At 42.3% G+C, this 12,392-nt stretch overlaps 1 protein-coding gene across 3 annotated transcripts in view; it reads right to left on the reverse strand.

Moving 5' to 3' along the window:
• The window catches only part of GALNT17 (polypeptide N-acetylgalactosaminyltransferase 17), a 279,198-nt gene that overhangs the window by 40,004 nt on the left and 226,802 nt on the right, over nt 1-12,392 (reverse strand). Inside the window, exon 1 of one of the 3 annotated variants that reach the window (XM_043530936.1) lies at nt 8,023-8,479. The exons of the other annotated variants lie outside the window; for them this stretch is intronic. Coding sequence (XP_043386871.1) covers nt 8,023-8,025 — 3 coding nt within the window. The 5' untranslated portion in view covers nt 8,026-8,479. Of the gene's footprint in view, nt 1-8,022; nt 8,480-12,392 lie in introns of those variants that run through there. 3 annotated transcript variants of the gene reach the window in all.

Below are 12,392 nucleotides of genomic sequence, written 5' to 3' on the forward strand. Positions count from 1 at the left end.
GCCAGAACCATTGTCTTTGTCTACGGCAGTGATACTCAGACTGTGGCTAGTGAGCCGCAAGTGGCCCTCTAATGTGTCTCCTTTGCGGCACAGAATATTAAAATGATGTGATTTAATTAACAACGGGTCAGGATGCTTTTTCTGTGTTATTATCCAATTAAGTTATTAACTTATTTGCTGACAGTATACATACATTAAATATTTCCTATCATACTGTTTAAACATGAATACAGTAGAACCTCAGTTATGAGCACACTGGGAATGAAGGTTCTTCGTAACAGAAACGTTTGTAACTCTGAACAAAACGTTATAGTTCTTTCAAAAGTTGACCACTGAACATTGACTTGATTCAGCTTTGAAACTTTACTATGCAGAAGAAAAATGCTGCTTTTCTTTTTTTTTAAAGTAGTTTATGTTTAACAGTACTGTACTTGCTTCTCCCCTCCCCCAGCCCCTTCTCTTCTGCTGTCTCATTGTGTACTTCCGGTTCCAAATGAGGTGTGTGATTGACTGGTCAGTTCGTAACTCTGGTGTTCGAAACAGGTTCTACTGTAGTACTGTAGTGAATGAAAATTAATTCACACGACTGATGCTCTTTTGGGTAATGCTGAACACTAACTTGGCTCCTGAACCACTGAGGTCTGAGAATCACTGGTCTAGGACTTTGGTCCTGCACAAAGCTCTGTATGGGCAGGCACCTGGGCCCACACAGAATAATATTAAATTAATCTGAATTTACATAGCTCCCAAATCATGAAGTCATAGAAACATAGGGCCGGAAGGGACCTCAGAGGTTCCTCTAGTCCACCCCTCCATGCTGAGGCAGGATTGAGTATACCTAGCTATAAAATATTATTTAAGACAATTACAGCTGGTTAAAGGTTGGTTGTTTTATTTCAAAAACCAATACAAATGTCTAGCCAAAAGATGGCTTTTTGACCAAAGTTAAATTTTTCATTTTAGTCAGTTTTTCTATTTTTGGACGAAAATGGAAAAAACTTGTCTTCAGGGTTTGGTTGTTTTTGATACCCTTCACTTTTCTGCCCCTTTTCTTCTTAAAGGAGAAAAGGAAAAGAAAACTGAAGGTTTTATTTCCAAGTTGTCAAAAAACAGAAATACTGAACATAATTTTCTTCATCTAGTTTGACATTTTCCATGGAAATATAGCATTTTTCAAATATCTTTAAAGATATTGTATTGCACTATGTTGATACCTATGAAAAAAATCAATCTAGAGCCTTACACCTGAGAGTTTGGGTTTGTAATGCGTGCATTCATCAACCTGACCACTCTACTTGTATGTTGAATCCCAATTCCCCCTCCGCCCACACACCCACACCACCCTTCGCCTATATTTCTGGTGTCTGCCCACAGACTTATTCCTGAATAACTGTGATAGATGCCCTGAATGTAGTTGAATCCATTTTTAAATAGATTCAACTGTAAAAAGACACTCTTATTCCAGAATAAGAATGACCACATGGAGTTACTCAGGACTGGCTATACTGCCTTAAATTCACACCCTATCTTAGGATATCCCTACAACAGAAATGCTACAGCAGCATGGCTGCACCTGCTCTGCTATAGCATAGACACATCACTGCAAGGGAAGGGGTTCTTCTGTCATTGTAGTAAATCCACCTCTGAGAGGCATCAGGTAGGTCAATGGAAGAATTCTTACATCAACCTAGTGCCATCTCCACCATGGCTTGTGTGATGAAATTCAGACAACCTAAGGCATGAATTTTTTCACAGCCCTGAGTGAAGCAGTGAAATCTCCCGAGTTTTGTAGTGTAGACCAGCCCTCAATTTGCAGTGATTTACACATGTGAGGGCTTGTCTTCTACATTATAAGCTCTTTGAGGTAGTAAGTGTGGTTTACAATGTGCCTATACAACAAATAGCACATTTTAGGCCTGAGGCAATCCCCAGTGAAATGACTTCAATAAGCACTGAATAAGGACTAAGATGTCCAATCAATGGAAGAGACTTCCAAATCTTTTTAAGATTCTCACTGAAATATACAGAAATTGGTATAAAAATGGGGGGGGGGGGGAACGGGAACAATTCTCATGGACAATTATCCCTCGACAAAATGTTGATTAATATGATCATTACCACATCAAAATTTGAAACATGGTGATCAGACCAAAGTAAAGTAGAGTAAATAAATAGGAGAGTTCAAGAGATCCTACTGAAGATATGAACAACATACTGTAAACAAGAAATAATTCAAAGAAAAAAAAAAAAAGACTGTCTTCATTGACAGATGGTTAACAAAGAGCTAGATTTCAGATCTCAGCAAAATAATGACCCTTGTCTGGTACATGCTAATTATCTGAAGTCCACTTTCAAAATGAAATTTTTTATTTCGTTCTGTGTGTTCATTTAAGTGACAAATATGCAGGATAATAATCCCACAGTATAGTGCACAACAGTTCCGATTCACTTAGGAGTCAGGCTTTGTGAAAGGAGGAAAAAAGTTGTGTTTCTGTTCTCTGCCTCTAAAAAAGAAGAGGAATGCATTTTAGGGCAGTGGTAATTTCACACAGCCCCCTCCCAGATATTACTGTATTTGCCGTAACTACAGAAACAAAACAAGCTGCAAATACATGCATAATCAGAATCACACAGCCACAACTGTGGCCATCCTAATGCTTACAGATTTTCTGACCTCATGTATACAGTCGGTTATATACAGCATACAGAACACAGCAAAAGAAAAAACTGACAGAGTGCAGAGTAAAACTTCTTGGTTTTTAAAAGTTTTCAGACATGTCAGTGCGCAGAAACTGGAAGATGGCAGAAAAAGTGGGAACTGGGTTACTCAGTGAATAAAAGCTTTCAAATGTAGCCGGTTCTATAAGGGCTGAATGGCGAACCCGCAGCTCACACCGGTGAGCAGTTACTCACATAAGCGATTCCACTGAAGTTAGTGGTGTAGTTTTCTAGCAATGAGCTGAGAATGACCAATTTAGGGCCTGACTGTGAACCCTTAATTGCCACTGGTCATCTGGTATGCAGTGGGGCTGCTCATGAGTAACCACCCACCAAAGTAAAAAGGAGATACAATCCGGATCTAAGTGGAATGAGTTTGGCAGTCTCAGCTCAGTCCCTGGTGATTTCATTCTAACTCTTAAATCTATTGGCTGCAGACCATAAAAAAAAGCATGAAAGACATTCCTGGTCCTCCATTGCCATCTGCAAATAATTACCTAGCAGTCCTAAAAATAATTAAGTGCAAATGGTAAGAGGGGGCAAACATACTTTAGGCAAAGTCTTTTAACTGGACTTATTAGAGGAGGCCTACGTGAAGGAAAAAGATTCCAGGTATAGCAATTACCCACGTGTACCTATTGATAGGAAATTTCACCTCACAACTTTTCTTCCGTGCACACAACAGGATTTTGTGCCCCGGATCTTGCCCCTTTTAGCATTAGCCACAGGATTTATCTGCCTAAACTAGCAGCTGGCATGAGACACCCAACAGAGAAAGAATCACCATCTCGCTGTACGGGACCAGCTTAAGGACAAATGGAGAAAAGCTGTACTGCAGAGGCAATTTGCTGCACGTTTAATATTATTAAATGCTCAGGTACTACAGTAATGAGCACCAAAGAAACTTATATGCCCAGATCTTGCCACCTTTACAGTATGCTGATACACACATTTGATTAATCAGAGAGACACAAGGTGGATGAGGTAATCTTTTACTGGACCAACTTCTGTCAGTGAAAGACCACAGAGCTCTTCTTCAGGTCTAGTTAAACTAGCATTTCCCTCCAACAAACAGGTTGCAAGAACCCCAGTGCAGAAGGAATGTACCCCTATAAATAAGGGGAAGAGGTTTGTTTATGACTCTGTCCCAGAACAGGTAATACAGTGGAACTTAGATTAAAATGACCAAATCAAGACTCAGGACAAACTGGCTGCCTGATTGGTCTTTAACCAAAGGTTGCACCAAATTATTCTGGAGAGCACAATGGGATACTTTAAGGGCACTGCTTAAGAAAGGGGTTTCTCCATGAGAAATAGGGTCCCTAGTGCAGGTTTCTGGGCCTGATTCGCCACTCACTGAGACCAGGGTGTATCAGGAGTAATTCCACTCAAGCCAATGCAGTTATACTGTAAGTGAAGTGAGAAGACCATCGAACGATATATATCATGATGCTGGAGTAGGACCTCCAAAGCAGTGGTTAAAGGGAATACAAGGATTTGGGCGAGGTCACAGTCTTGTTCGCCATCTGTTTAAAGCCATTTCCCTGTGCCAGTCCTGCTTGAAGTCTCATCCACACCTCCCTTAGCACCGCAGGTGAGCATGTGTTCACTGAAGTGTTTAAGCTTTGTGACTGTGCTGAAGACAAAAAAGGATCAGTGAACACTTTGGTGGATTTCTTGGTCCACACCCAAGTATGATTTGGGCCACTTGGCGCTGGTGTGGTGTCTTATTTCTTTTGCTCAATTTTGCGAAGTGAGGGGATTAGCCTAGTGAAAGAATTTGCTGGGCTGGTATCTAGTGTGATCTTTTGGACTAACTTTCACACTTTCCAATGTGAATCATGAGACTGGAATAAGTGAGATGGAGTGCTGATAACTTGCTTTATCCTACCATCACTGGAAACATAAAGCCCCCTTTTCTCTGCAACGGTGATTAACAGGGAGCAAAGGCAGATAAAGCCAAGGCACACAGTCTGCCATCCCTGCTTAATCTTCAGATAACTGTGTTCTTAAAACTCCCTGGTCTGGCTGCTCTGCATCCCCAGCACAGTGGTCATCGTAAATGATTCTGTCTAAAGAAGAAGGATAAGGACGTAAAGGAAAATAGGAAGATAAAGAGATGGGGAAAATGCCTGGCATGCTAAAAAGCGTGGTGGCCTACAAAGCTATTGCTTAGAACCAAAGTGGTAACAGATGAAAGGAGAAAGATTAACTTTTGTTGTTCAATTGGATGAAGGCACTCGGCTCAGTTTGAGTGAACAATGCTTCTTGCTGAATGTCGTATAGAAAACCATCAGCCGCAGTGTCTAAAGGGACCAAATGGAGGATTTTGAAGCTTGAGTCTCAAAACTACATTAATATTTATTCACTAAGCTAATCTATTTAAATGTCATAGCCTTTGAAGTTTCCTATTGCCTCAGTTTGCGGATCTGAGAGAAGGAGTACTGTCTTTAAAAAAAACCAACCAACCAAAACAAACAAAGACATTTATTTAGTGATCCTGAAAGTGGTGGCTACACATACCTATAAAACAGATGCAGCGCAGGCAAAGACAGTGCAAACTTCCCTGTACCTGGGGGAAGGTGACCAGGTGTCCCAATTTTATAGGGACTATCACAATATTTGGGGCTGTGTCTTATATAGATGCCTATTACCCCCCACTCCATCCCAATTTTTCACACTTGCTTTCTGGTCACCCCACCCATACCACACATTGCCAACGTACACCAAACTCTACTAGAGCAACCAACTCAATCGTCCATGACCATTCGGTTCCTGGACCTTGTTGAGGCTGGGGACAAGGGACGAAGTTGTGATGAAAGTGCTTTCCATGACACAGATGTTGTCCACTAGGAATTTGAGGGAGACCAAAAATTCATTCCACATAGGCCAGCAATTATTCCCATAGGCCCATATGTCTGCAGAAATAGGTCCCTGCCTCACAAAACATGCAACTTGGACAAACACTGGAAATTACGAGAACAGACAAAGGAGTAGAGTAGGAGGAAAGAAAAGGAGGAAGAGGATCGACTGAAACAGCAGCTAAGTAGGTAGATAGAATCAAAGGAGGGAGTCCTTGAGATAAAAGCCATTGTGAAAGACCTCAGATACTGATGAGTGGACATATGAAAAACAGACACTGGCTTTTGGTCACTCACTTCTAAAGCTGGTTAAAAAATGGCAGTTATTTTTCACAGGAAATGTTCAAAATTTCCTGCAAATACTTTTCAGTTTTTCAACAAAAACCCTAAGTCTAAAATATTTTTTATTTCAGAAAACCTGAAACTTTTAACAAACACAAATGAATTTTTACCATGAATATGTATTTGACTCACTTCCAACTTGAGTATTATGGTCTAGGTATCTTGGTCCTGTCTCAGCACAGGGCTAGATGACCTCTTGAGGTACTTTCTAGTCTTACATTTCCATGATTCTAAAACGCAGTGACCTAGTAGTGAAAAATTGCATATTCCACACCCATTTCCCAGAACCTCTTGAAACAGTTCATTCATGAACAAAACCACCTAGACAAGTACAGCGACACTAATGTCTACGGGATTACCAATTCTACCACACTTACATGCCACCAGTAATGGGCATACTACAAATGGATTAAATACTGTAGACAGATGTTTGATTTGTTTTTCTTGAGCCTAAGGCTACACTCCTAGAGGCTATTTTATTTTTTTTAATCCAAAAATGAAACATTAATGAGCACTCTGGATTGCATTAGAGCATCGAAACAACCCCCCCACTATCATGGCTCTTATAAAATCATTGTTAAAAAAATTTAGCCTGTTTTTCCAAGTCTGAGTAGTCAAAATATTTTACGTGTTCAGTACTCGTGTACACTTATGGTTGCCAATTATCACTTACTAGCAGAGACATCTGGAATATCTCACATTCCTACTTGTGAACTCCTTTATTCATTCCGTGGAAACACTTGATTCTAATTGTCTATTACAGGCGGGTAAACAAAATGCATTTCCAATAGGACGCCCACATAATGCATGTGAGAGACTACATACCAGATGAATCAGCCAGAATGGAAACTACTAGATAGATTCAGAATACCTAGACAGTTTGGGGTATGGTTTCCAAATAGTACACCAGATACTAGTGCAGCAGTGAAATCTTACTGGGAATAAGTATGTGGCAGAATTTTAGCCAAAATTCTAATATTTGGCTTTGACTAATCTTCAGAGGCACCTCTCGCTGCACAAGTATCTACAGCATAGCTGGATGTGAGTGCTGCTTATCTCAGTGTCTTGGCAGTTTTCACAGGGATCTGGCACAGTTTGGGGTGGAGGAGAAGTTAGAAAGAGGCCCCATTTCCTTGTTATCCTTCCCTGGAGAATTTCATGTCAGACTTTCTTCCCTGCTACTCTTCTCTCACCCAGTATCAGACAGAGACAATTAAAAGCCCCCAAAATTAAATGGAAGATTTGTGCACCTACTGGTCCAGATCCTCAGCTCATGTAAATTGGCCCTGATTTACACCAGTTGAATATATGGCCGTGTGTCTGTTGGATGAGATTTAAAAAGTGATGTTCCGACCACTTGTGATCATTAGTGTTCCTGTAACAATTTTTATAAGAAAAGAGATGTTAACCATCGGTGGGCTGGCCGAACACAAGCTCATGTGAATAGTCAGCCTGGCTAAACTCAATTCAGTTCTTCTTAACTTCCTCTCCTAAACTACTGGGCAGGATTGCTATATGCTGCTCAACAGTTACTGTGTTCAAAACAGAAGGCTGCATTTTCATGGTGGGTGAAATGATCCCTGCATATAGTTTGTAACACAACACTGGTATCCGTCAGGATGAAAGGCTCTGTATTAACTTAAGCGAGTGTTATCCACACATCACTTTGAAAATAAATTCCTTCAGTTATCAAAGGCACAATAAATCATTTAGAAGCGTTTGTTATCTGAAACTCAATTATAGTCGGAGCACCCACACTACCAGCACATATATTTATTAGGCCTACTGCTACTGCCAAAAGTACAGGGAAAATCATAACAGTTGGTCAGCTAAAATAAAGAGTTGCTTTGTACTTTTCAAACAAGTGTTCTGCAGCCCCAATTCCCTCATGCCTGCTTTATAAAGTGAGTTGCTTAATTAGCCCTTGATGAGGTATTGCAAACATTAATAAGTGAAGCTACAGCGATGAGAGAGCCTGTAATTAAGCATTCTGCCGCTGCCTGGTTCTGCAAATAAGCTCTTTAAGACTTTAAAAAAACCCAAACCCTCAAGTTAAAGGCAATCTGAAAATGAGTTCTGTGACAGGGGAGTGTTTACTCACCATTGGACAGCTCCTCCTCTTGGAAGTTCTGGGGTTTAGCTCGGCCAGGCCAATACCCTTTCCCTCTCTCTGCGGTTCCTCTCCTTTCAGGAGCTGCAGCCTCCTCTTCACGACTCAGCCTTCTAGCCAGGCCATGAAGTGGTTTCCCCTTCTGCGGTGGTCTTTCAAAGTCTCTCTCCACAAGCAACATCTGACAATCCTCATACCCGCTGCCCTGACTATGTCACTCCTGCTGTCTTCCTATTCGCTGTCCTTTGCACTAGCGCTCTCCAGTGGCTGGTGGGGGAACCCAGGGCCTCTCTCTATCATGAGCTCTACTGCACAGCCTCGTCATGAACACTTAATATCTGCACTTAATATCTTAATATCGTCATGAACACATATAGTCATGAACACTTAATATGCGAACATCACTGTTCAGAACCCTAGACTCCTTCCCCCTTACCTAAGGAGAAGGACCACATACTTCCTCCCTGCTTCTTGTCCTCCTGGCTTTATAGAAGCCCCGCCTATACCCTCATAGGTAAGCTTCCTTCTAATTGGCTCCCTCCACACAGCCTAAATCTCCCCCATTTACAGCTTAATTGGCTGGTTGAGCCCACCTGCCCTAATTCAGCTCTGGCAAGGCTGGTGTGGGGAGCACGTTCCCCAAACTGAAGGGTATTTATATGTTTGATTTTTACACAGCCCCCATCCTCCTCCTTTACAGAGGCTTCTCTGTCAACAGCCAAACACCATATGAAGATAGTCAAAGGAATGCATCCTGAACAGATTAAAGAGGAGGAGGATGGCAGGATCTTCCTGAAGTAATAGGCATTCCAAACAACACAAGTCTCATTTCAAAAAAGGAGTGTCTCCTTCTACATTAGGTGATTTTTCTACCAAGTCCTTCTGAAAACTTGGTCTCATGTTGTCATACAAAGACCAGGTCCAGGATAGCACCTCACAAAAGGTACTGTGCTGGTTTATCTTGACATGTGTTTCGTTTTCATTTAGGAGAAGGAGAGCACTGTCTAGCAGTTACAGATTATGTAGAGAGTAAGGGTCATCTTCCTGACTTTGCAAGGGACCTCCTGCTTGACCCTGGGCAAGACACTTAACCTGAGTGCACCTCAGTTTTCCTTATTTGCACCCTGGGGACATATTAGTGGTGTAAAACATTGTAAGACCTTTGAGGTGAAGGTAGTAGAGAAGAGCAATATCTTATTTACAGGAATATTTCACTCGATCATGGTAAACACACCGTACAGAATAACTTCTAAGAACAATAAATTCTTAGTCATCTGAGACCTCACTGTGGCATTCCTCTGTTGCAGTGTTTGCTGAGGAGTGGGTGAGGCTGGATTAATTTTTGTGGAATCTAATTGGCTGAGAAGTGAAGTGAGAATTAGGAAGGTTCTGCTGCACGAGACAGAATTTAACTTGCCAAGAGTACAACATATAACCTGCCTGAAGGCTATTTTGGGTATTTGCACTGGAGGCCCCTCGGTAGTGCCCATAATATTATATATGCAGTGTTGGTAAGCCTGCAAGGATGACAGTCAGTATGCTAACGCAACCTTACTTGTAATCATTCGCTAGGGCTCAGGAAGCCACATGGTTTGTATTAATAGCAAACGCATGTTATTATTTTTATTATTTGTATTACAGTAGTGCCTCAAAATCCCAACTGAGACTGGAGGCCCCAGGGTGCTAAGTGCAGTACAGACACACACTGAGAGACACAAAGAGCTCATAGTTGAAAAAGAAAACACAAACTCAAGGTGGGAAAAAGGAAGCATTGACATGCCCATTTGACAGAGGAGCAAATGAGGCACAGTGATAAGAAGTGACTTGCGTGAGGTCACAGAGGAAGACCTGTGCAGAGCCAGCAACTGAACCCAGAGCTTGAGTGCCAGTTCAGTAACTAGACCATAGGCCACCCTACCACTAGTCCAAAGAGTGATATAGCTCATGTATTTTCCAAGAAGTGCATAGTTTTAATTACAGTGAAGACCCATCACCAGGAGATGGTATGTTTGATCCCTTGGTGGGAGGGGAGTTGGGACATTACTTTCCTGCCCCCCTCCTCTGGAACAAAGGAGCGGGTGAGTCTGGCCATTGGTGGGTCCCAGCAAGAGCCAGCCAGCCAGCCCTCCCCGACAGAGGGACGACTGTCTAGAAGGGGGCTGGTGGGGAGTCGAAGAGGGGAGGGACAGAGAAATCTTGGGGAGGATTCCTTTCCCCATTCCCTTCCCCATCAGAAAAACAGCCATTTCTATCATGAGGCTCACAGACAATGTTCAGTTTGTCCTACAGTGGAAATGTGATGCGACTGTTTCGTTTCAGGAAATTTATGATGTCCCTGGAATGGGATATAGACTTGGACTTGGCCAAGAAGTTAGACTGTACTGAATATCACCTGGGGGTGACGGGGGGGGGGGGGGGGGGAGTCCTTTCAAGTTGGTTCAATGGATTAGCAAAAACCAACATTTACCCTCAGAGGCTATTACGCTCTGACAGGGGAAAAGGCAGAGAAAGTGATTTGTCATGCTGGTTCAGTATTTACAGCTTAGATAAGCTTCGCTGCCTTTCAGCGCGCGCACACACGCGCACACACGCACACACACACACACACAGGACAGATCCTCAGCTGGTGTAAATTACTGTAGGTCCATAGATCTGGCCAGGCTAACAGTGAATCATAGCATATGCTTTCCCCCTGTATTTTAACTGCCATTCCTCCCTAATCCTGTGTCCCCACTCCACACACACACCAAAGCAGATGTGGCTTTTGCAGTAATTGTTAACGATTCTTTGCATGCATCAGAAACCAGGATTAGGAAAGCAACAGAGCCAGACAGGGACAGATGTTGAAAGCTCTGGTTCTGTAGTGCGAAGAGGCCAATCCTGCAAGGTGCTGAGCACCGTCACCTCCATTCGCTGCCAACACCAGGCCCTAGATTTTTAACAGAACAAACGGTTCCTTGCACAGAAGAATTCAGTTAGAGCCCTGGAATGCTCCCTCTCACAAAGCTGCACGCAGACAGGCCCATCCATTTCTGCCCACAATTAGCTGAGTGGAGAAAAAATATATATTGAAAGCCTCATTCTCTACTGACCAAAATTCATATTCGGCTTCCAGACAAAGGCCATTGCCAATCGATCAGCCTATCTGTCAGCATTAGCCAAACCAGCCTGAACAAGTGTTTAAAGTGCAAGATGCTGAACCTGGTGAAAACTTGAAAATGACAAGAGCGGGCGGCTGGAGGGGGAAGGAAACAGGCGCGTGTAGCAATGGGAGGTTATGGAGCTGCACAGAAAGAACAACATAATCTAAATAACCTTGAAGTCAAGCGATCGTCTTTGCAATGTGCTCTAGCTTGAATTTGGTTACCTGCATTTTCATCTCTCTTCACGTATTTTCAATCCATTTATTTAAAAAAAGCCCTTTTAATGAGTAATCCTGACATTAGCGGAGGCTTTTGGAACATGTTAATGATGATGAACCTGCTAATGAGAGTGAAGGAACTGAAGCCCTTGTAGTTTTCCATAAAGTAAATTCTTCTGCAACAAATGCTTTTTTTTTTTAACTCCTAATACTTAAAGCTTCAAGCTCAATATTATGAGAAAGGTGAAACAGGGTGACAGGGTTCATTTATTCTGCTTTGTGTTTCACTTCTGAGACTTCTCTAGAACTGAGACTGCTAATCAGAATGTCCTTTCAGATGTGTGGTGACTTTCTATGCGGCCCAGTTGACATTTGTTCATTAAAGATTTAACTGTGGCCATGAAGCTTATTTTATTCAGGGCTTCAGGCAAGACCCAAAGCGAGATGATTTTTTTTTTCTTTCCTGGCAATCCACCAGCTCCAAGCAGTTCTCAGGTATGTGATGGAAACCACATAGACCCAGGGCATCAGCACCTCTGCTGAAACTCAGGAGGAGTTTAAATATGAACAGGACGATGCTGTGTACTCTGTGCAATCTATCTGACTACTTTAACTGACTGCTGGATACACTGTGATGGCTGTTAGGAGAAACGATGCTTTGGGGGGAAAAAAGCCACAGTGGAGAAGCATCTTTCGTCTGTGCAAAGAGCAGGGCAGGACCCCAAAGAACGCTGTGAAAGTGATAGTAACATACCTAGTTTTTATTTCTAAGGTATTTCTAAGGTACTTACTATTTTTAATGTGTTTATTTTCACACCTTTGTGAGACAGGTAAGTGCTATTACCCCCATATACAGATGGGAAACTGAAGCACAGGGACACCCAATGACTTGCCCACAGTCACAAAGGGAGTCTTTGGTGTAGCAGAGAATGAACCTGGGTCCCCTGAATCCAAGACTAATGCCCTAGCTAGTGAACCAGTCTTCTTTGTTAGCATATCT

This window comes from Chelonia mydas, chromosome 17 (genome assembly GCF_015237465.2).
Source record: "Chelonia mydas isolate rCheMyd1 chromosome 17, rCheMyd1.pri.v2, whole genome shotgun sequence".
NCBI lineage: Eukaryota > Metazoa > Chordata > Testudines > Cheloniidae > Chelonia > Chelonia mydas.